Below are 23,787 nucleotides of genomic sequence, written 5' to 3'. Positions count from 1 at the left end.
GTGGATACTGCCACTGAACTCTGGTTTTGTGAGAAAGGACAGCAAGGGGTAAAGGAGGGGCAGGGGCTTCTGTTTTTTTCATTACTTGCCTGTTAGTCTCCGTTCCTGTGCATGCTTAGACCCACTGGTGAGCGTAAGAACAGCCATACTCAACTAGATGAATGGTTCATCTAGCCTAACATTCTGCTTCCCACAATGCCAGACACCCACAGCGGGAAGCCTACAGGGTTGTTGCCCTGCCCCATCACTGGTATTCAGAGATACACTCTCTCTGAAAATGGAGGTTTTATTTAAACACTGGGGCTAATAGCCATGGACGGATTTTGTTTCATCTAGCAGTGTGGCTCTGAATCAGCAGTCAGCTGCCAACTTACTTAGCCTTGAGTAAGCTGTTCTTCTCAGTCCCAGCTCCCCAGCTGTATTAATAGCAACAACAATAACAACTGCGCTTATATATACTCTTCTAGACAGATTAGTGCCTCACCCAGAGCAGTGAACAAGTTAGTGTTATTATTATCCCCACAATAGAGCTGGGGAACTGGGGCTGAGAGGAGTGGCTGATCCAAGGCTACCAACTGAGCTCATGGCAGTAGTGGGATTCAAACCAGTAGAGTGCTGATTCCCAGCCGAACCACTTAACCTCTGTACTACAGTAACACTGACTTTGTCCACTGCTCTGAGTGGACACTAATCTGTTTAGAAGAGTGGTATATAAATACAGTTATTATGAAAGCTGTTGTAGCATAGCCCTTGATACTGACTGTACTTATCTCATACTGTGTAATCCTCATTGATTCTCAGTGAGACAAGTGGACTATGAATGTCATAAATAAATAAATCCAGAGGAGTTAGCTGTGGTAGTCTGTAGTAGTAAAATAGTAAAGAGACCAGTAGCACCTTTAAGACTAACCAACTTTATTGTAGCATAAGCTTTCGAGAGCCACAGCTCTCTTTATCAGATGCATCCTCAGCTTTCAAGAACCACAGCTCTCTTCGTCAGATGCATCATCAGCTTTCGAGAACCACAGCTCTCTTCTTCAGATGCATCTGACAAAGAGAGCTGTGGCTCTTGAAAGCTTATACTACAATAAAAGATGGTTAGTCTTAAAGGTGCCACTGGGCTCTTTACTATAAATAAATAAATAAATAAATAAATAATAGCTAGGACATTCACAGCACAAATATAATAAGAATGCTACTACTGACTAACAGCCCCCCCCAAGCAAAAGTCTCTTTTATGAATCGGATGAGAAAAGGACTTTGATGGGGCACAGTTAGAAGAAAACCCCAGTCCAATCGATCCTCTCGGCGCTCTGCTCGCCGCCCCTCTCGCTCGGCGGCCGTGCGCCTGCGCAGGATGCGCCAAGATGGCGGCGGCGCCGGGTGGCCTGCAGGAGGAGGCGCTGAGGCGGAAGGAGCGGCTGAAGGCCCTGCGGGAGCGCACCGGCACAGCCGCCAGGCAGGTCGGTGGCGGGAGCGGGGCCGCCACGGGTGGGCCGAGGGGGCTGGCCGGGGCGAGGGAGGGCCCCGCGGGTGGGGCGGGCTCCCTCAGGGCCTGTTCGCGCCGCTTTCCCGCCGTCGCTGAAGCTTCTCCTGTAGAGAGGCGCGCGCAAAGGCTTGTGGGAAAAAACTCGCTCCCTCTACGCTCTCCCTTCTCTGACTCTCTCGTGGAGGTTCTGTCCAGCTTGTTGGAAGGTAGACTGCACTGGTGCATGGAGGTTCTTTTCAGCTGTTGCCAGCCTCCAGGGGTTTATATAATATGCTCCTTTTAAAGTCACGTTTCAGGTAGGTAGGTAGTCTCCTCCATTGTCCGTCCTCAGTGGAAGGTAGGCTGTCCTGATGCATGGAGGTTCTCTTCAGCTGTTAGTGTCTCGATAGCTGTTTGCCAGCCTCGAGGTATTTATAATATGTTCTTTTTAAAGCCAAGTTTCAGGTAGGTTGCCTCCGACCTATGGCGACCCTATGAAGGAAAGGCCTCTGAAACGTCCTATCATTAACAGACTTGCTCAGATCCTGCAAACGGAGAACGTGGCTTCTTTTATTGAGTCAAGCTATCTCGTTTTAGGACTTTTCTTACTGCCTAACTTTTCCAGAGAACCTTGCCTTCTCATGACGTGACCAAAGTACGATAGCCTCAGTTTTGTCATTTTAGCTTCTAGGGAGAATTCAGGCTTGATTTGATCTAGAACCCACTTATCTGTCTTTTTGGCTGTCCATGGTATCTGCAGAACTGCCCTCCAGCACCACATTTCAAATGAATCAATTTCCTTCCTGTCAGCTTTCTTCACCGTCCAAGTTTTCACATCCATGCATAGTCATGAGGAATACCATACTTTGGATTATCTTGATCTTAATCAGGTAGATATACCATCATTGTCCTTCATTGTCCATCCTGAGCCGCAGCTAGACTGCTAAGAAATAGCCCATCAAAATCCTGAAAGGATACAAGAAATAACTGTGCTATATCTCCATTGTATGATGTCTGGAGGAGTTAATTGTCAACGCGTGTTGCTATGATTAACTCATCAGAAGCTATTGTCCATCTCTTAACTTTTTTTGTAAATTGCATGAGGAATGTTGTTCTTTTTATCTTGAATATGCTGGAAGCTTTTCATTGGGCGATTACCAAGGTGTGATTGAGATGCTACAGCAAACCATAATTTGCTACTGTGTGGGTGAATGGGGGGGGTACCCTAGCTTCATGGGCTTTGAGTTTGGCTATGTTATTAGATCTCTCTATCTGTGTTTTTATACAACCCTTCTAGGGGTTCAGGGCACCATGTGTGGTTCTCCATTCATTTTTACAATGAATCTATGAAGTAGGTTAGGCTGAGAAATAGGGTAACTTGTCCAAGATCACCCAGTGAGCTTCATGACCATGTGGGGACTTCAGCCTAGGGTGACCCAGTCTTAGCCCAGCAGTCTATCCTAGTGGTTCACATCCGTTTTGGTACAGTAACCCATTTGTTAAAAAGAAACATGTACAAATCAGTAAAACTGCAAAAGCTTGTTACTGATTTTCATAGACTTTGTGACCAACTTACGGATTGGGATGCGTTGGTTGAGAAATGCTGCTCTAACCATTACATCGCACTAGCTCTAACCTGCTTTTGTGACAAGCTGTAATGAGCTGTTTTGTCTGAACCAGCACACTATGGGTATTTCTTTACCTATAAAACTTGGAAATGCGGCTTTCAGTGTCCAGTTTGGACACTTTGAGTACCAGGCACTTGGGGGCTTTGTGTCCTCTTTTTGGGCTTCTGGAGGCACCTGTGTGACTGATATTGTGGATTGTTTGATTAATGGGCCTTAGACCAGGCTACATTCATACTATAGGAGGCTCTGGGAGTTTTGAGCAGGCAAAGGTCGAAGCTTTTCATGCACTATTTATATTTTGCAAAAACTATTTAAAACTGAGAATATTTCTTACACCCTGCCTCTCATCTATACATAGTTCTCCCCTCCTCCATGTTATCTTCTCAATAATCATGTGAGATAGGTTTGGCTGAGAGAATGACTGTTGGCCCAATGAATGTCCTGGTCAAATAATAATAATAACATTCGATTTATATACTGCCCTTCAGGACAACTTAATGCCCACTCAGAGCGGTTTACAAAGTGTTATTATTACCCTGCAACAATCACCCTGTGAGGTGGGTGGGGCTGAGAGAGCTCCAGAGAACTGTGACTCGCCCAAGGTCACCCAGCTGGCTTCGTGGAGGAGTGGGGAATCAAACCCGGCTCTCCAGATTAGAGTCCCGTATCCTCTAAATTTGGGGTTTCTCAGGTCTAGTCCTCTGTGAACTGTTGTACCACACTGGCTTTACTGCAGACCTCACGTAAGTGGTCTGTGGTGGCCCAGTGTAGACACAGTTAAAAGAAAACTTCGTGCACTTGAGTGTTACTGGGCACCAGTAAAAGTCCTAACACTGAACTAACTTAGCATGGGACTGTAGGAACATCAGTGTGCGTGGGGGCCTTCTTTGGGTTTGAGGCTGGGGATTAAGCATTCTAGTGGGACTGTAAAGGCCATGCAGGAAGGAAGATGTGATCATTTGGCATGTCTGGGATTTAGGTTTGAGAGCAGATGAGATTGAGTTTTGTTTCAGCAAGACGACCTCGCTTGTCACAGTGTTAACAAGCCTGTGGGATCCACAGGATCACTTGTGTGAAGATAATTAGTTATTTTTGGATTCACAGCAAACTAATCAATGGGTGATGCCTTCTGCTAGTGGAGGTGCTCTCCTTTAGAAGAAAGAAGAAAAAGGGGAGCAGGGCCTTTGAGGGACGTGGAGTGCAGATCGGTGGCTATGGCTAGGAGTGACTTGTGAAGGGTGGAGGGAGTTTGCAGATCTTCTGTTCCGCAGAAAGTACTGTGCAACCCAGGGATACTAGCTCTTGTTGTTTTAAGATTCCTCATAAATATTCCTCTGTTTAAGGCCCTTGGTTGTTATCCCTTCAGTGTGCATGTAGCTTATGGGACATGCATTTTCCCCCTTGCGAGAGCCAGTTTGGTGTAATGGTTAAGAGTGGCAGAACTCTAAACTGGAAAACTGGGTTTGATTCCCCGCTCGTATGTGGTTCATGCTGTAATTATTTGATTGACTGTATTGCCTCATGCTGGGCATTGGCTGTTAGCTAGGAGGGCTGAAATGGGAACAGCCTTATGCAGAAGCACCAGCCTTTTTTATGACCTGGGGACAAAGCGGAGTTAGCTGCCTCCCCGTATGCTTGTGGGCGTTCCAGGAGCATCTGTCTGGCAGCTGGGCTGAGATGTCCAGGCTGAGGCAGTTCAGGTGTCTTCATCATTTGAATGGTTTTTGCAGGCAGCCCTTTCTACGTGGAATCTGCTGAGGAGGGTGCCAGCACATGCCATTCTTTTTGCAAGTCTTTACTGAACAGATTCAGTAATATAAGGGAGGGAATATCCTTGGCCATTCCCACCTACCGCCTTTTAAGATTTGCCATACGCTTGTGGCCTCACTTGCCTGCTTCAGCCCTATCAATGAGCTCCGAAGCAGAGGCTTTCATCTGTAAAAGCTTTTTAGTTTTTTAATTAAAAAAAGAAAGATGATAGCAGAACGTTTGCCGACTTTCCTGGCTGCCAGTGCCCCCGAGAAGCCGTGTTCTATGAATTATCCATGTTAAGAATAAAGCGATCTGTCTGGCAGGATAAGCTGCCTTCCCTGCTGCTCATGGTTTATTAATAGTTTGACTAATAAAGTTTTCTGACGGCCACGGGAAGCCGATTGCTTCAGTCGGGGCTTGTTTCTCTGCTGTGTTCCCTGTGGAGTGTCCAGATAACATTTTGGGTGACCTCTCAGATGCTGAAAATGTGGAAAGGCAGAGCGCATGCCTAATGTGGGGGCCTGTGGAATGAACGCCCTTTCCTTTGAGGCTCTCCAGGTTCTTAGCTGACTCTCCTTTTGGCATCAGGACAAAACATCTCTTTTTATCCTGGCAACTGAGGGGTGTCTTCCTTTTTATGGATACAGAGGAGTTAGCCAGGTTAGTCTGTAGTCGCAAAATAGTAAAGAGCCCAGTAGCACCTTTAAGACTAATCAACTTTACTGTAGCATGAGCTTTCAAGGACTGCAACTCTCTTTGTCAGATACAGATGCCATCTGACAACAAAGTTGGTTAGTCTTAATGGTGCTACTGGACTCTTTACTTTTTTGGTCAGCTTATATTTTTAGGGTTTTTTTGGGCCCCTGGCTTGTTTTAATGGCTTCTTTTATGGGCTTGTTTGTTACCAATAATTTTATACGGCTTTGATTTTATCGTACAGTTTTACTTCATAAGCTGCCTTGAGCAAGTTCTCTGGAGAGGTGGCCTAGAGGTAATCTAAATAAAGAACCAAGGGTGCTACACTGACCCCCCCCCCGCCCTGTTTTATCCTCACAACAGCCCTCTGAGGTTGGTTAGACTGACTGGTCCATAGTCAGAAGTGGAGTTCATGATGAGCAACTGTTTGAACCTTGGTGTCTCCAGGTCTACGCTAACACTCTGGCTACTCAACTGAGCTGGCTCTTGCTGCACAGTTTCCATCCCCAATAAGAACTTTTTCTGTCATCAGCCATGGTTTTGGTTCTGCTAGTAGGCCACTCAAGTGCAGATCCCCCCAAAGTGTCTTTGCTTCCTGAGCAGCCAGCGGGGTTCGCCTGCTTTGCTTTGCCTTTTCTGCCTGTTTCTGTTGCGTACTTATCTTTCCTGGCAATCCTGGTGGCATGATTCAAATTTCCTTTTCTCTCCCGTCCTCATTCTTCTCTTTTCCAGTGGACCACTGCTTACAGTTGAAGGGAGTTTCATGCCCTTGGAATGCCAGTGAAAGGTCTCAAAGGTGGCCAAGTTCTTTGGCTCAGCACAGAGGATATGACAGCTTTGAAAATGAGCAGTCATATTTTTAAACTTCTTGGCGCCGGGCAGGTTAGCGGTATAAATAACGGCAAGGAAGAGGATTAATTGTGGATAGCAAACACTGAGTGAGGCAGCAGGACTGGAAGAGGGCTTTGTAAACATCTTTCTCAAGAACTTGGAAACGGAGGTTTTATAGTTGCATACCTTCCACACGCAGCCCCTGCTCTTTCTTTGTTTCTTTCAAAGCCCTTCACTTTCCCACTCACAGCTATTTCTCTCTTCACCCACTCACCCTGAAATAATTCTTTATAATTGTCAAACAAGAAATAGAAACTTTTCCAAGAGGGCATGTATAGGTTCTCTTACAGTGGGGTGCATGGATCGTCAGGGTGTCCATGATTTCTTCCATTCCCTTTCTCGCTCATGTGTAGGATTAACTCTCCTTAAGCTGGGATTGACTTTGTGATTCTCATATGCACTGTATTCATAGTTCAGAAGGACAAGGTGTAGTGGGATAAATACTTTATCTGTAATTATAGATCCCAATGAATTTTTCATGTAGCTTCATCAGGGGATCCTGAGAGCATTATTTTCTCTGAACTCCCACCTTGATCTTTTTCTGGTCAGGTGTGTCTCTTCCTGTATTCCTTGGGTGACCTGCGTACACTGCCTGTATTGTTGTTGTGCTTGGCTGGGAAAGAGTTACTCTGCTGGCTTCCCAATCCAAGTTTTTAGTTTCCTCCTTGTTTCTAAGCTTATCAGCCAAAAGATAACAGTGGAGACTGGCTCCCTTCACTCCCTATCGGAACAAGCCTCTTCAACGATCTCCCAGTTATGAAACTGCAAAATGAAAATGTGAAGCTTTGTAATACATTTTTTTAAAGGGGGAAGCAAAAATCCTGGCATGGCTAACTAGGCCTGTGTTACTGGAGCTTGCTGAAGGCTCTCCGTCTTTCTAACAGGCCCTGTTTTGTTTAATTTATGAAGAGAGAGAAAAATCTAGGTTAATGATCAGCTCCAGAAATGCACAGTTAAGATCTGTCTTGCACCCAAGTGGGAATGCTTAATTAGTATGTGCAAAGCATGTGATTTACATCTTCAAACGGCTCTGCGGTGCCACTTGAAATTAGCCAGTTATGTACGTGTGCACTTCATATATATAAATAGCTGATGCTTAAGCAACGTTGTTAATAATAATTGCATAATTCCTCTGCATGGCGCTTTGTTACACAAAGAGGACAAACTCCTGGCCTTGATGAGTTTACAGGATGTATCTGAAGCTCCAGCCACTTTTTGCACAAGGCGGGGAGATATTTGGCATTGCCGCTATGACTAGAAATGGGCAAGATCGAACACTTATTTGTAACTAGGCAGATGTAGTTCCTGTTCTCGCTCTTTCTTCCTTATAACACAGTCTTCAGTTTCCACCAGTGTGATGTTTGGGGTGGTGCAGTTTTTGGTTTTTTTAAAATGAAAGACTTAGGGCTGTCCGCATTCTGGTAAGCAATTGCTTTCTAAATAGTCTCTGGTTTGCATTTGCAGAGGTTTTGGTGCAGAACTCTGAGAAGGCTTTTATTTTGCTAAAACGTTGGGCTTCACCTTCAGAAGTCCCAACCAGCCTTCTCAATGAGAGGTTGCCAAAAAAAGTCACATTTTAGAAGAAAATGGCAAGAAAGCTAGTGTGTAGAGTAAGATTCAGGTCCAGTAGCACCTTAAAAGACCAAATAAATTTCCAACTAGATAGTTAATGAAGGGAGCTCTGACTCAGAATTCATACCTTGGAAATCTAGTTAGTCTTTAAGATGCTATTGTATCTGAAACTTGCTCTTCTACTACAGACCAACATGGCTACCCACCTGAAACTATGTAGAGTAAACAGGGCAGACTTTTTGGCCTGAGGTATTCAGGCATTCAGAGGGAGCTCTGGCATGGATGCCGGCCCTTCCGGTGTGCAGTACTGGCCAGCTGGTGGTGGAAATCGAACTGGTATGCAGTTTAGAGTTCTCAGAAATAGCTGGAGCTCCGGAGATAGCCCCCTGGCCCTCAAGTCCTTGAACTGTGTAACAGTTCTTTAGGCACTGCTAGTAGCTAACATTGCAGTCTGGTGTGCCAATATTTCTGAAAAATTAAGTAGCTTGAGGGGTATTGGAGCTTAAAGGCCCACCTGGCTAGATATGGACCCTGGATGTGATTTCCCCACCTGACTGTAGAATGCCCTCACAGGAGGGTGAGATCCCAGGAGATGCCTTCTCCCTTGGGGTCCTGTTCCCCAAAGTTATTATCCAATAAAAAGCTTTCCCTGTCTATCTGTCTGTGTGCCTTTTTGTTAAGCATATCTCCAGAACTGCCTCTCTCCATATGTACCCTGGAGGATGCTTAGATAAGCCAATAAAGAATTGCTGGAGGTCCCTGGGCCCAGGTGGGCTCACCTAGCATTGACTAAAGCCAGGGCTTGCTCTGTCCTGGTGCCTACCTGGTGGAACTCTGTGTCTGTTGGGACCTGGGCCCAGTGTGATTTATTATCCTTTCGCTGGGCCTGTAAGAAAGAGTTATTTTGCCAGGCTGATAAGGCTGATGCTGGGGCAATGCAGCCCCCTGCTTTGATTCCCACTGGTTAATCTATCGACTTACCTGGTTATCTCCTCCACCCTATGGGGTGTGTTAGTTGGGTTCAAGAATGCACAGCTGCCATTTTGAGGTGATGTTTTAACTGTTTGTATTTATGCTTTTATAGTAGTTTTAACTGTTGTATGCGCCCTGAGCCCACTCGTGGGGAGGGCGTAATATAAATTGTATCAATCAATCAATCAAATTCTGTCTGGAGGAGATCATTCCTTACTTGTTGGTAAGTGACAGTTTACAGGCTTCGCTGAACTGTATTTATTAATTAAAAATATTTATGCCCTGCCTATCCTCTTGGCTCAAGGTGGCTTACAAGTAATGATCAAACCATTAAAATCATAATGAACATAAAATTAAATCTCCAAATACTTCCCTCTCCTGAAGATGTCCCCCATGCAAAAGACAACTGTAGGTTGCCTCTATTCCACCCCCCCCCCCCAACCAAGCCGTGATTGGCTGCTTTTACCATTCAGGCTTCCTCCCCTCTTCACTTGTCCTTGTGAGAAGGGAGATTGACCAGTTGCTGGGGAGGCGGGGTGGGGGGATGAGTAATTCACTTGGCTGAGTTTTATCAACAAAGATGAATGCCCCCGCCCCCCAACATTGGGTTTATTCCCTGCCCCAGGAAATGAAAGCCTTTTTATTCACAATATCCAGGCTTGTTTAACTTTGCTGCCGAGTTCTTGACATATGTTTTGCCCGGGGTTTCTCCCCCACCCCAAACATATTTTCAGCGCTGTGGAAATCCAAGGGCATGTTCCACTCCATGGAGAGGAGGAACGGAAGCGTGTGCAGTCTCTGATAAAACGGGATGGCAAAACAAGCACGCTCCAGAGCAGCTCAGCGTTTGGAGGGGGGTTGTTTTTGGAACGCTGCTGCTGCAGCAGGTTTGCTTGGCAGTAAAGGAAACATACTTCAGTCTGATATGGGAGAAAATGCTTGTCTTATAGGCAAGAGTAGGTAGGAATCCACCGATTTTGGCTCTCCCCTCTCCGCTTGGAAATCCTCTGAAGAAGTGAGACTCTTCCTCATTCGGGTTAAGAACATCCCCATTGTGTGAAGCGAGGAGCTGTTTCCCCCCTATTTTGCATGCGTTGGAGAAGTCGGAACAGTCCGCTCCCTGCTTTTTGCATGAGCCCCTCTCTTGCCTCCAGATATTCCTCAATAAGGGCAAGAATCTCTCTCTGTATACTGTGCATCCAGGTAGAGGTGGTAGGCTAAAAGATCTATGGATCCCTATAGGCAGGAGTTTTTGGCATGACTGAAAACATGTTGTTAGTCTTACTGAAACTCTTCTAGTTTTTTTTTTAATTTCCCAGATTTGTGTGTGTGTGTGTGTGTGTGTGTGTGTGTGTGTGTGTGTGTGTGTGAGCCACAAATCCATAAATTGGCTTAATTTTGTTGGAGGTGACTAGTGGAGACTCGGGTGCGCTACCCCCTGCTGGTTGATGCATAGTGCAAAGGGGAGTTACTTTTTCTGACTGCACTGAATGCGTTTTCTCTTACCCTCCCCCTCTATTTTGCACAAACTGTTCCAGCATTGGATGCAGCCAGGCTTCATTGCTGCTATGCCAGAAATCCTCGATTCCCCCCACCATCCTGGGGTATCTTGCTTTCTGTTGAAGGATGGTGCATGCCCCTACTGTCTGTGGACCGGTCTACCTGACAGAGCCCCTGCCTCTCCACTGACTGTGATTACTGCTTGGGAGTGCTATAGATTAGTAGCAGGGCTCTCAGGCTCAATTCCTGACATCACTAGTTAGAAGAATGATCTTGGGTAGTACAGGTGGACCAGGCCTCTTCTGAACCAGCTTTCATTTGGATCATGGGTCTGACTTGGTATAAGCAGCTTTATATATGCAGCAAAATAAAGTCCACCGTTCTGTTCCCACTAGCTAGTCAAGTGGCTCCAGGATATTCACAACCTGGGTACAGAAGATGGCCCATCTTAATTTATCCCAGTATCTAATGCTTGGTGATATACTGCACCTGAACATGGAGGTTTCACTTAGCTATCACAGCTCGTTCGCTGTGGTTGGATCAATGCTTTGTTTTCCTCAGCTCAAATTATCAAATTGCTGCAGCCTCTCCTGGCCGCCATCTCCCTGCTCTGCTTGCACATGCCAGCTCCTTGCCTTTCATTTCTGTCCATCTCTGTTAGTCCCCTTCTTTGTGCCACGGGACCATAGGAGGAGAAGGTGGTGGCGGAAGGCCTGTGTGCCACAGCAGCACGGTGTGTAGTATACCCAGCAAGGCAGCTGCTGCTGCCACCCCAGAACAAGTGGGTGTGGGAGTGCCTTTGGCTGTGAATCAAGCAGAGGGAAGAGCCAGCGTGGCTGGTGGAGACAGAGAGGATCCAAAGGACAATGGTGCTGGAGAGTTTGGGTGGTGGGCCTCGGCTGCGGGGCCATGGCTCAGAGGTCGAGCCTCAGCTTGGCATGCAGAAGGTCCCAAGTTCAATCACCAGCACCTCTAGTAGGAGGTGATGTGAAAGTCCTTCAGCCAGTCCCCTGCAGAGCAGCTTCTGGTCCAGGTAGACAGAACCGACTTTAATAGACTGATAGTCTGATGCAGTCTGCTTCACATGCGTGTCCAGACAACTTGGAACAGGTTCAGAGGAGGGCAATAAAGATAGCTGGGGGCGGTGGTGACAGACAGGTCCTGTGAGGAAAGATTGAAGGAACTCGGTGTGTTTAGCCTGGAGAAGTCTGGTGGGCTGCTGCATCAAAGAGGGGAAAGCCTTGTTCTCTGCTTCTCCAGAAGGCAAGGCCCAGATTTAAAGGACACCTGTCAGGAGGACAGATCAGATGAGTTTTTCCTCCCTCTCCCTTAATGCTGGAACTTGGGGGCACCCAATGGAGTTGATGGGCCGTGAACTCAGAGACAAAAGAAAACACTTCCTTGCTTAATGAGTAGTTAAATTGTAGTTTTCATTGCCAGTGGATATAGCGATGGCCGGGAGCACGGATGGCTTTAAAAAGGGCATTAGGCAGACTCATGGAAGGAGAGGTCCGTCAGTGGCTGCCAGCTGGGGTGAGTTAAGGAAATCTCCACATACCAGGGCAAATAATTGAAGACGAGTACCGGGAGGCAGTGCCAGGGAAAGGTTTTGGCTTTTGTGCCCTGCTTGTTGGCCCTCCAGGTCAGCTGGTTGGCCAGACAGGATGCCAGACTAGATGAGGCACAGGTCCGATTCACCATGACTGTTCTTACGACAGATTTTGGTTGACTCTGAAAAGAAAGCCCTGACCTGGATCGCCCAGGCATGCCTGATCTCAACAGATCTCAGAAGCTAAGCAGGGTGGGCCTTGGTTAGTAATTGGATGGGAGACCTCTAGCGAAGACCAGGGCTGCAGAGGCAGGCAATGGCAAACCACCTGTGTTAGTCTCTTGCCATGAAAACCCCACCAGGGGTCGCCATAAATCAGCTGTGACTTGCGGGCACTCCCCCAAAAGAAAATTCTTGACAGAGCGGGTGGTTTGACGACGGAACCCATTGCCTGGGAGTAGAGGGGTGGAGTGTCTCTTGCTGGAGGCATCCAAGCATCTGTTAGAGATGCGCTCGCTTTGGACTCCCTACTTTGGGTAAGGGGCTGGTCCAGATGCCCTTTCCAGCTCTGATGTGGCAGCTTGTGGAGGGGGAAACAGGAGATGCTTACCGATCTTGTTCTTGTCTCTGGATCGCTGGCCTCCAGGTGCCTTTGAGTCCCATCAGAAGGCCATTGGCTTATCACGCAAGAGTCCCTGGCAAGGGTTATGACCTGGCTCAGCAGTGTTATCTCACTTGGCAGAGATACTGATGCGAGATCCAAGCTTGAATTCTGCTCTTTAAACTCGAGTCGGTCTGAAAAAGGGGTAACCTCTCCCTTGCTTATCCTATTGGGCTCATTGTCACTGCTGAGCACGAGTGCTTTGATACAATTTTCTCATTAGCTTTTGAGAATCACCGCATTTAGGATTGGGGCTGGCCTCCTCCTTTTTCTTTTTCTTTGCTGCGGAAATAGGTCAGCCTTTGTCCCCGATAACTCCTGTGTTCACTGGGCAGAAATCGAAAGCCGCCAGGAGCTGTCCCTCTACTGATTTGGGTTTCATTGCAGCGCTGCGAGAGATTTGGTTCTAAGAAGTGTTCTCATTCTCCTGCCCCCCTCTGGGCCCGTTTGTCTTTCCCATGCGAAGCCGTAATACTCAGCCGGCGATTCCAGTCATTTCCATAGCAACTCACTGTGACTGAGCAAGGATTATGACTTCAATAAGGAGCAAACGGCAGGAGCCACGGCCGCCCTAAGCCTGCTCTCCAGCAAGCAAGCTCTTGGAAACCAGCTTGGGAGATAAGCACATTTTCTCCCCATAAAGCGGAATTTCTGTAGGATACGTTAATTCCTATTTGTCCTTATAACGAGACGGGAATAATTATTTTTAAAATAAAAATGCTAAAAACTTTCAGGCACTAGTGTCAACATCTGTGGTGTAGGGACTGGGAAGAAGAAAACATTTCCAGTTCATAACTAGGGTGACTGGATTTCTGGGAGTCCCTCTTGCCTCCTTTGGTTCACACTCCCCTTGACGTCTTGTCTGGTTGTTCCCGTGGAGTCTGCTGCAAAGCGCAGAGGGTTCTGGGACAGGTGGGACACGATCTCTCACCCCGTGTTGGATGGCTCTGATGGCCGATTGGGGGCATGAACGACTCGCTTGGTCTGCACATGTACTAGAATGTGGAGGTAGACTCTGGAGGTAGTAGAATGGGTGGTACCATGTCTGAGCGCAGGTGGGTGTTCACAGTTTTAAATGGTTCCCTCTGTAACTCCTGAGCCACTTTCGGAAGATAGAAAATATTGTAGCAGGGATTGGATTGAACTTGAGCCTTTCCTACTATGCTAGCTTTTTGTAATTTGCCAGGAGGTTTTTTTTTTTTAAATGTAGGGGAGCATTCCCAAATGACATTCCCATCTGTGCTTTGAAGTGGTTCACTCCAATCTTGTACTTGCTTCTCTTGCATATAGCCCAGGAATAGTGGACCCGGGCAGCTCTCCTGGCTTGGGGCATCCCTTCCTGCCTCTGGCTCTCGGCCAAAATCTCACACTGCTGACCACTGGCCTCTGTCTAAACTCTGGCTTTTAACTGTTTGCTTCCATTCCTTTCAAATAACTAGCTGTAGAGTGGGGTGCAAGTGAAGTTTCATACTTTGTTTGCCCCAGCCAGCCAGCAGCCGCTTGTAGTAGAAGGCGTTGCAATTCCTGAGAGCTGTAGAGGGTCTGGAAGTTGGTTTAATCCGGTGAGCCGAGGAATCAGCAGCCTGGTGATGCTGGCCCCCTCAAGTTTGTCCCACCTGGTTCGTTTCAGGTGTGTAGCTGTGTTGTTCTGTAGTAGAAGAGCAAAATTTGGGTCCAGATCTAGACCTACTAGATTTCCAGGGGATATGCTTTCGAGAGTCAAGGCTCTCTTCGTCAGATACTGAGCTCTGACTCTCTAAAGCTCATACCGTGGAAATCTGGTTGGTCTGTAAGGTGCTACTGGATCCGAATCTTGCTCCACCTGATTAAGACTGGGTATATTCTGCACTCCTGTTTAAAAGAAGATGATGGTACAGATTTCATAATGGATTCATGAAAGAGGCATGGCTCTTGATAGATTCGCCAGAAGCCTTAAATCAGAGCTCCTCTGCTGTGCTGGCCAGAGCAGGTGCAAACCGAGCAGCGATTGATTTGCTGCCTAGCAGTGCCTGTTTAGTTCCCAGGGCACCTCAAGGTTCTCCCCCCTTGCGGTTTAGTTTGAGTATGTTGCCTGTTGTGGAGCCAAGCCGGGGCTTGGACTCAGATGGGCAATATGGCTCTGGGAGGAGGCGGTGATGGGTGTATACTAAGTCCACTCCCACCGTACTGGTGGCCAGGAGAAAGATGAGCTCCAGAGCTGTGTCCTCAATCTTGCCAAATTGTGCTGACCCAAGCAGTGGTTTGGATGATGATCCAGCCCTCTCTGTTCCCTCTCCCCGTGTGCTCAGTACAGCTGCACTGGAGTGCAGAAAGAGCCAATTTCTTCTCCTGCCATTTGTCCCATTCTGGAAAATGACTTCAACCTCTGGTTCCATTTTCAGTTCTCAGAGCCCACCTCAGCTGCACAACTTTGGACCAGGGGTAGCCTGCAGATCATAGTTTTCCGAATTGTCCTGACCAAAAGTACTGTAGTAAGCAGCCCACCCACAGGGTGCTGTTTCATACTCCATAACCCCTCCCTCAAATTGGTTCACTGAATCAGCTTGAGGCAGCTGGTGGTAATGAAAATATAACCACTGCCCACATCCCAGCAGTGACCAAGCAACAAATTCATTTTCCCCTTGCTGTTTCCGCCACCTCTGGTTCTTTTGTGCACGCAAGTCGCAGTGGGATATTGCAGAGGAAGAAAGTTTGAAGTCAAACAAGATTAAATCCAAGCGCCGTGACGGGTCTGGCGTGCTCGGTGGTGGCCTGCAACATCATTTGCATGCAGTTCATGCGCCAGGCCTCTTTTCGCCTTGCTGTGCCAAGCTAGCAAAATGAGAGGTTTGCTGGGAACCCTCATTTACCCCCATTTTCTTTCTTCTCTCTCCCCCACCCCTTTCAGAATAAGGAGGATGGTCCACCCGAGGCCAAGCAGTTCAGAGGCGATGCTGAAGAGGCAGAGACCGCAAAACACAAGTACGTTAGTGGTTTATCTTCTCTCGATTGTGATTTCAGGGCCCAGTGGACTCCCCTGCGCTGCATGCCAGTTCACCACGAACCCTGGCTTGCATGTCAGGATCCAGCTTCTGGGTCATGCCCACCTCCCGTTCCAGCGGGAAAGGCAGACTAGCTTAGATCAAGAAAACGTGCACTTCCTGTTTTGACGGGTTAGGTAAGTGAGACGCAAGGCGGCATGTTATGTGATCCCGGGGGTGATGAATAATGAATGGATTGATCTTGCTTTCCCGGTGTCTGCTGATTGAGGCTAACTGGTATAGCATATCACACAAAACAGGCACCCCCAGAGGCAAGCCCGTGCAGTATCCGCCGCGCCAGAGGACAGAATCGCAGAAGTAATGAGTTGAAAATAAGCACGTGGGCCATCTTGAGTGGTCTGTGGCTGAAAACATCCCAGCTGTGTCCAGTGATGGAGATTTTGCAGCTTCCCTGAGAAAATACGTTCCGTTGCCTAAACGGCCGTTCCAATTAAAAATGTTTTTCAGATGTAGGCTGCCATAACCCAGTCCTGATGCCAGTGGGCTGGAAAATTCCCTGGCGCCTGGTTACCCTCGTATTAAAAAAAATAAAACATACCCGCCCTTTGATGCTGTCTCCGAAAAATACAGTTCCAATGCTTGGAAGTGAGAAACGCCGCCGACTAAGTCAGGTGCCGTCCCTGCCTATTGCATAAGAACACCCTGCAGTTTCCTGCTCAGTCCTTCAGTTTTATGATAATGCTGGACACCCTGCAAGTAATAATAATAGTCGTAGTCGTAGTCATTCATCTGGATACCGCCCTTCTGGACAGATGAGTGCCCCACTCAGAGCAGTGAACAAAGTCAGTGTTTATTATCCTCACAGTACAGCTGGGGAGCTGGGCTGAGAGGAGGGGCTGACCCAGGGCCACCTGGTGAGTTAATGGCAGGATTCAAATCAGCAAAGTGCCGCATCGCAGCCCAGCTACTAAACCGCTACGCTACACCTTGGTTTCTCTGGGTCAAGTTTCCAAGGAAACCCCAGAGCGGTGCTGCACCTGTTGCTCTGCAGCATGCTCAGGAGGAGGGTCTCTGGGCTCTTGGGAAGGGCTGCCGCTGAAGATAGTGGAAAGTGGGCCCACGTGAGACCGGGCTAGTTGGCTGCAGTGCCTAAGCCTTGCCCTCATCTCTTCTCTCTTGCCCTTCCTAGTGAGCTCAAGTTGCGGAATTACGCGCCAGAAGATGAAGAGCTCAAGCTGCGGGTGGTGCCTCAAGCCAAGCCAGCCTCAGGTAAGCGTTCGTTTTGGCCCAGGGACATTACGAGGAGCCGTGCTGGGCCAGGCGTCCATCTTGCTTGGCTGTCCGTGGCCGGTGGGGAAGCTTCATAAGCAGATTGTGAAGGTGGTGCTCCAGCATTGAACGTTTGGGGGTATACTCCCTCTGAGAATGGAAGCTCATTTAACCATCACGACTAGTGGCCATTGAGAGGAGAGGTCTGATGCTGCCAGGAAAAGCCATTGCCAGCTAAAACATTGCTTCTGAGTCCCCTCAGTTGCGATAGGCGGCATGAATCAGAATTCAGTCTTTCTAGTATGTTTTTTTAAATCCCACCCTTCTGCCAAGGAGTTCAGGGCTGTATTATTTCCCTCGCTTTATTCACACAGCAGCCCTCTGCGGTAGCATAGGCTGAAAGAGCGAGAGAGGCCCAGAGGCACCCATCAATCTTCCTGGCGTGGGATTTGAATCCAGATCTGACTCTAGCACACCACATCACAGCAGGTGTCGTTCATTTCATACATCTACTGGAGAATGTGGCCTACAGCCCAGGTTCTAACAAAGCCTTTGCAGAATGCCCTTCCTGTTGACTGAGGCCGCTAGCGGGACTAAGGGTGTGTCCACGTGACGACTATACAACAGTTTGGCATTGATTCAAAGGGATTATGAGTACTTTAATTCCAGACAGCAAAGTGGGGTTCTGGGAAGGAGGGCTCCATGCCCTAACAAACTACAGTTCCCAGAATTCTTTAGGGAGGCCAGTTCAGGTCTGTGCTGGGACTGTGTAGAAGTACCTTTGTGCTGATGGTGAGGGGTGGGGGGCACAGACTTGCTCCGGCAATTCTCTGGTAGCATCTTCTCTTTTTGAACCTCAGCAGGCCTAGCCTGTGCAGAGAGAGAGAGAGAGTCGGCTCTTGGGCCACCACTGATGTTTTTGCTATCTCTTCTCGCCCTCTAGTGGAGGACAAGGTGAAGGACCAGCTGGAGGCCGCCAAGCCCGAACCCATCATCGAAGAAGTGGTATGTTTCTGGCTCGTGCCCCCTCTCCCTAAACAACTGTCCAGTTTGCTGTGCCAGGAAGCTAATTCAGCTGTTCCTAATGAGATGACCTCGTGTTTCTGGGTATGTTCTTTTTCTCCCCCTTCTAGGATTTGGCAAACCTTGCGCCCAGGAAGCCCGACTGGTGAGTGGGTCATACTTGAATTGTATTTTCTGCAGCTGTTAAGTGCTACCCCAGACTACGGGGTTTTGGAGTAATGCTGGGAAATGCACAACTGGCAGCACGTCCCACAGCTAAAGGCTGGTCAGGATCAATTGTGACGCTTCATATGGGGTTGCAGAAGAGGCAAGAATGCCCAGGCCATCCCGGCGAGAGGAGGAGGGGGTTGGAGAGGAGAGAGATGGAGAAGAGTTGGTTGTCACCAGGTGTCAGATAGGCCTTCAGCATATCTGCCATGCATCCTGTTGCAGTATTGTGCCTCTGAGCACATGCAGAGTAAAACCAGAATTAGTTTGCTTTGTCGGGTTCCCCTCATTCATTTCCTGGGCTTGGGCTAGGAACTGAGGAAGAATCAGACCAAAGGGGTGGTATGTGTTAAGTTACGTGGGGGTTCTATATAGTAACCCAGCAGCATCCTGTTTTCAACAGCGGCCAGCCAAATGCCAAGGCCCTGTTGCCCCTCAGTGGCTGGCTTTTAGCGAGAGAGACTGCCTCCGCACTTGGAGGTTCCATTTAGGACACCGTTGATGGCCCTCTCATCCCTGAATTTCTACCCTTTTAATAGCCTCCTATGCTAGTGCAATCTCTAATTCCTCTGGCAGTGCATTCCGCCAATTAATTGTGCACCTTGTGAAGAATGACTCTCTTTTGTGTGTCTGGGTCCTGCTACCTGCTCCTCAACGCCCTGGCTTTCCCTAAGTTCTCATATTATGGGAAAGGGAGAAAACTCTCCATCCGCTTCTCCTCACTAGACATCATTTAAATTACATTACGTTACATATGTAGATAAGGCAGCCAGCAAGTCTTCCTTGCTTCCTGCTTTCACGGATGAAATGCCATTGTCCCCTTTGAACCTGCTTGCTGGCCAGGTTGCTTTCCAAGGGAGGAGCAGTGGGTTAGGGGAGTGAGAGGGAGTTTGGAGCAGCCCCTCCCTCCTGCTCTTCACCCTCAGCTCAAGCCTTGGGTGCCCTTATGAAGAAGGTCTTCTCTTGCTGATCCTTAGCTTTCGAAAACTTCAGTTGTTCCCATGCAACGGCAAGCTGGTCACCAGAACTGAATTTCTGGTTGCCACTGACTGCAGTTTCTGTGGACTGTACTTAGCTAAAATTGTGAGGAACTTGTACAGGTGCCAGATGTGGCACGTTGGGAAGGAAGTGGAAACTTTGGGGGGGGGGGTTGTACTGGAGGTTGGGGCAAAGGTTATGCAACGTTTGGCCTAGTTCTCTCTTAGTTTGGGGAAGCTTGTCCTTTTTAAAACTGTTTGTTAAGAGTGGTTTTTAACAACTGAAAACTTGTAATGCTAGTCGTCTGCTCTGAGACCTTCTGGAAAGAGAATGGGCCATGGATCTAATATACCAGTGTTTCCTTGAGGGACTTGCAACTCATTTGGTTCCTTATACTTTCAGTTTGCTCCTGTATCAAGGGCTTCTCCATCCTTGGCTTGTTTAAGGGCCCGTAGTCCTCCCCTGAATTTCCCCGGTGCCAGCAATGCACTGGGCAGCAGGAGTACCGTTCCGAGGCTCGATCCCTGCATCCCTCTGCCTCTTTGCTCCAGCGGCCTCACCAGGCTGTGCTTGGGTGGGGCTTGTTTTGTGTCATTGTCCTCTTGCTCTCTAGGGATCTGAAGCGAGACGTTGCCAAGAAACTGGAGAAGCTTGAGAAGCGAACGCAAAGGGCCATTGCCGAGCTAATCAGTGAGTGAAGGCCTCCGGGCGGAGGACCAGCTAGGCTCCAAGCGAAACTCAGATTTTGGCCGGCGGGGAGGGTGTCCACTGCAGGAAATGCCGGCCACCTACCGGGTCTCCCATCCGATTTTAGTGTTTATTCAACCGCCCACTTTCCATGCCTCTGCCTCATTGCGCTTTCCTGCATGGTGCTCCCCCTCACCAAAGAGGAACCAGGTTCCTCTTGATGTCTTCTTTCAATCTGGATCATCTTGCCTGGTGCCATTGCTGTCTTGAAGGGACCCACTTCTGGTACCCGAGCGGTGTGTGTGGGTGGGAAGGACTATTTATTTAACAACTCCCCCCCCACACACACACACACTAGTGATTCTCATGGGAACTTAGGTGTCTGGAAGCTCAGATATTTAAAAGGGGAGGAGATTTGGAGCGTCGTTCCCAGAATTCTTGGCATCACGGCTGCTTGCTTTGGCTCATATTCTCAAGCCGTACTCACCAGTCCTCGCTTCCTACTTTGTGCTGGGGAAGGAACCACTTGGGAAATGTTAAGTAACTGCCAGCAGGGCTTCCCACCTGCCTTCATTGTGAAGGACTACCAGGTGAGAGTGTTTGGGCAGTGCCCTGGCCATCCATGCCATCTGTCAGCCAAGTACCAAAATCTGATGGAAGGGAGGCTTGGCAGATGTCCTCTGTATGCTGCCTAAGCTGCGGCAGTTTCTAAGCAGCATCTTTTTCCCTCCTAGGGGAGAGGCTCAGAGGCCAAGAGGAGAACTTGGCATCGGCGGTCGATGCAGCAAAGCAGGATGGAAGCGACTCGGACTGAGGCAGCCGATCGAGTAGTCTCTGGGAGACTAATTCCCGTGGTGTGAGGCAGGCCTCAACCCAGATGACTCGTGAAGAAGCTTTTTTAGTTCTCCCCTGGATGCTACCCCCCCTACTCTGCCCCCCCCTCCCAACAAGCAACCCTGACATGCCTGGTGTGAATCCAAGGGGGTTTGGGGGGGGGGGTGTTTCAGGCTTCAGCTCTCTTTCCAGGCAGGCACCGGCTGGTGTTAAAAGCCAGTTCATGGGGGGGAGGCAGAGCATCATCTTGGAGGTTTGTTCTGTGGCAAGAAACAACAGAGAAGATCAGGGGGATAGGAAAAGAAATTAAGGGGGAAAGGCCATTTGTTTTCAAAGCTGTGAGTGTTGCAGACACCCTCTGAGCTAATCCCAGTACTCCAAAAGAATGGCAGCGGAACAGCCAAAGAGAACCCACGGGTGACTGTTGTGCAAAAAAGGGACAGAAAGAGAACCAGCGGGCTGAATCCAGAAGATCCGGAGCTTTCCCCCTTTTCTCAGAGCCTTCCATTGCTGGGACACGCTGTTTCCACCAAACCAAGGCTCCTTGCCCGAGAGGAGGGCTCCCTTTTTTGTGGAATAGACTCTGTGGATCTGCCCCATAACTACTGAAATCATTCTGTTGGCGTTGCACCTGTAAGGAATAGCATATAAGCAGCTTCCATCAACTAATAAAGTTAATTGGCAGTGTCATCCTCCAAAGAGTTAGACCCTTCCCACTCCATTGAAGTCACTGGGCTCAGGAGGGCTTAACCGATAGGAAAAGAAGGTGAGATGCTTTGTGCAGCTCCCTGGCTCTTGTGAGCTGGACCCCGGATTCTGCCCACAGATCTCTCTCTGGCTGCTGCTCGACAGCTGTGAGAAGCTCCCATCCGAGCCTCCCTTAGGCACACAGACTCCTCGTATGCGCTGAATCCCCCAGTCCTGTAGTCTCCAGCCTACTGCTGGCAGACTTAAGTACTGGGTGGGTGGGGTACTCACAACGGTGGGTGCTAAGAGCAGTAGCTAAACTTTGCCACTGCTCTTCCCCATCCATTCCGATCTATTTTAAGTCTTTGGAGATGTGGTAGGGAAAGTGTCAGTCTCCTGTTTGTGCCTGCCCCTTTCCATCTCGCGAGCGCGTGTGGGCACGAAGCAGCCAGAGTGCTGAGAATCCAGTCAGTCACGTGGACTCGTCCTGTTTCTCTTGCCCAAGGGCTGGGTGAGTCAGCTCTTGGGCAAGGGGGCAGGGGGGGCATGTTCTCAGTGGACCAGGCACCAAGTATCTAGAATGGGCTTCCCCAGTGGCGGCAAGCCACAGCACTGGGAGTGGCACATATGGCCTGAATGTCTCGTTCCTGCTGTTGCTCTGTCTGTGCTGACTCAAAAAAGAACCTGGGCGAAGGGTGGGATCCCTTTGACAAGGTGTCTGTGGACCAGTTCTGAACAGGCAAGGCCCCGGGGAAAGCCAAGAGTGTTTCCTGGGGGTGGGGTGGGGGTGTCTCTGTGTGCGGCTTAAGCTCTCCTCTCTTGTGTTGTAGCCTGAGAGGTTAACAACTAGCTCTTCTGGCTCCTCATGCATCTGTTGCAAAATGTTGTCTGCCATCTCTGTGGTAGAATCAAACTGTGTGGGGTTGCACTGAGTTCTCTTTTTTTTAATAATAAAATATTCTGAAGTTGATCCCATCGTGCCTTGTATTTCTTTTGCTTGGCTTTCAAAGTCTTTAAAGCTTTGCTAGCCTTTTCAAAACATGAGGGAAGTGGGAGGTGGAAAGACATATAATCCATACATGTCTGTGTATAATTCCCCCCCCCCCCCGATGACATCTTTTTGGGGGTGCCTGAATACAAAAATTAAAAAAACTATCCTATACAATGAACATGAAAAAATTGTATTCTAACAATCTTCTGTTGTAGGTAAAGATTAAAGGTGCAAGCGCCGAGTCATTGCTGACCCATGGGGGGACATCGCATCATGATGTTTTCTGGGCTGCCTTTTTACAGGGTGGTTTGCCATTGCCTTCCCCAGTCATCTACACTTTACCACCAGGAAACTGGGTACTCATTTTACCGACCCCGGAAGGATGGAAGGCTGAGTCAACCTTGAGCCGGCTAATTGAACCTGACTTCTGCCAGGATCGAACTCAGGTCGTGAGCAGAGCTTGGACTGCAGTACTGCAGCTTACCACTCTGCGCCACAGGGCTCTTGTTGTTGTACATAAATGCAAAAATAACAGAAATAATATACAAATAATAAGTAACAAATGCATATTAATATACAAATGCCATATCAAATGCTCATCAGTTATGAGTTTTGTGGGTTCAAAACTTCCAAATCCTCCTTCAGACTTCCTGGCTTGGTGAATCAACAAGATGGGCCTTTGAGAACAAGTGGAAAAAGCTGATCATGAAACCAGTACAGAAAATCTGAAAGCCTTCTTTAAATCCTAAAATAATCAAGTTTAATATCTGCAATGGCTCTTCTTGTCTTTTAAGATTTATACCAAAAGCAGGGGCGGGAGATTGCCTCATAAACCTTGAGGAAGAAAAAAGGACCTTCCCAGTTGTGCCATAAATTCTTAGCTTCCAACTCCTAATTGTGCACAAGCAACAAACGTACAAAGTGCAGAACTACGTATCCTCCTGAACTCCTTATGATTTAAAAGAGCTACACAATATTCAACACTTAACCTTTTGGAATAATTCCAATATCACCCCAAACTGGAAAGAGTCTGAATTAGATGCAGCTGTTTCCTAGGGGGAAAAAACTCTGTAAAGAGACATGCTCCTATTGAACATTACACTGTTCCCGTAAGACGACCACAATGAAAATTACATTCTGCGCATGAAGATCTAGTGTGTGGTTTATCCATGTGCCTGGATACTTTAGCACACACTTGTGGATTTGTAAGTATAAATGAATTGGTTAATGGGGGTGTAAACGGGCTGTGGTTTTACAGCGAGACTTGTAGCTGGTGAGGTAAGTCCAAGGTGGGGAAATGCCCCGAGATGCAGATTTCAACATAGTGTGTGCAAAAGGCCTTTCCTGTATATCTCAAGACAGGAGGAATATGTTCTCGAGGAAACCCCTCCCACCGAACACATAAAAATCGGTTCTGAAGGTCCCTCTTGCGTCAAAAGAG

General features: G+C 48.2%; 1 protein-coding gene across 1 annotated transcript; it reads left to right on the top strand.

Annotated features, from left to right (window-relative positions):
* The first annotated feature begins 195 nt into the window (after positions 1-195).
* Positions 196-22,325, top strand: CCDC12 (coiled-coil domain containing 12). Its single transcript, XM_054990972.1, has 8 exons — positions 196-250; positions 1,252-1,463; positions 15,577-15,650; positions 16,860-16,939; positions 17,883-17,944; positions 18,073-18,107; positions 19,761-19,837; positions 20,569-22,325. Exons 1-8 carry the CDS (start codon positions 196-198, stop codon positions 20,646-20,648), a joined length of 675 nt encoding a protein of 224 aa, XP_054846947.1. The 3' UTR covers positions 20,649-22,325.
* The last annotated feature ends 1,462 nt before the right edge of the window (positions 22,326-23,787 follow it).

Source organism: Eublepharis macularius, chromosome 11 (assembly GCF_028583425.1).
Source record: "Eublepharis macularius isolate TG4126 chromosome 11, MPM_Emac_v1.0, whole genome shotgun sequence".
Taxonomy (NCBI): domain Eukaryota; kingdom Metazoa; phylum Chordata; class Lepidosauria; order Squamata; family Eublepharidae; genus Eublepharis; species Eublepharis macularius.
The sequence above is the reverse complement of the archived record's forward strand: the minus strand, read 5'-3'. Positions and strand labels throughout refer to the sequence as shown.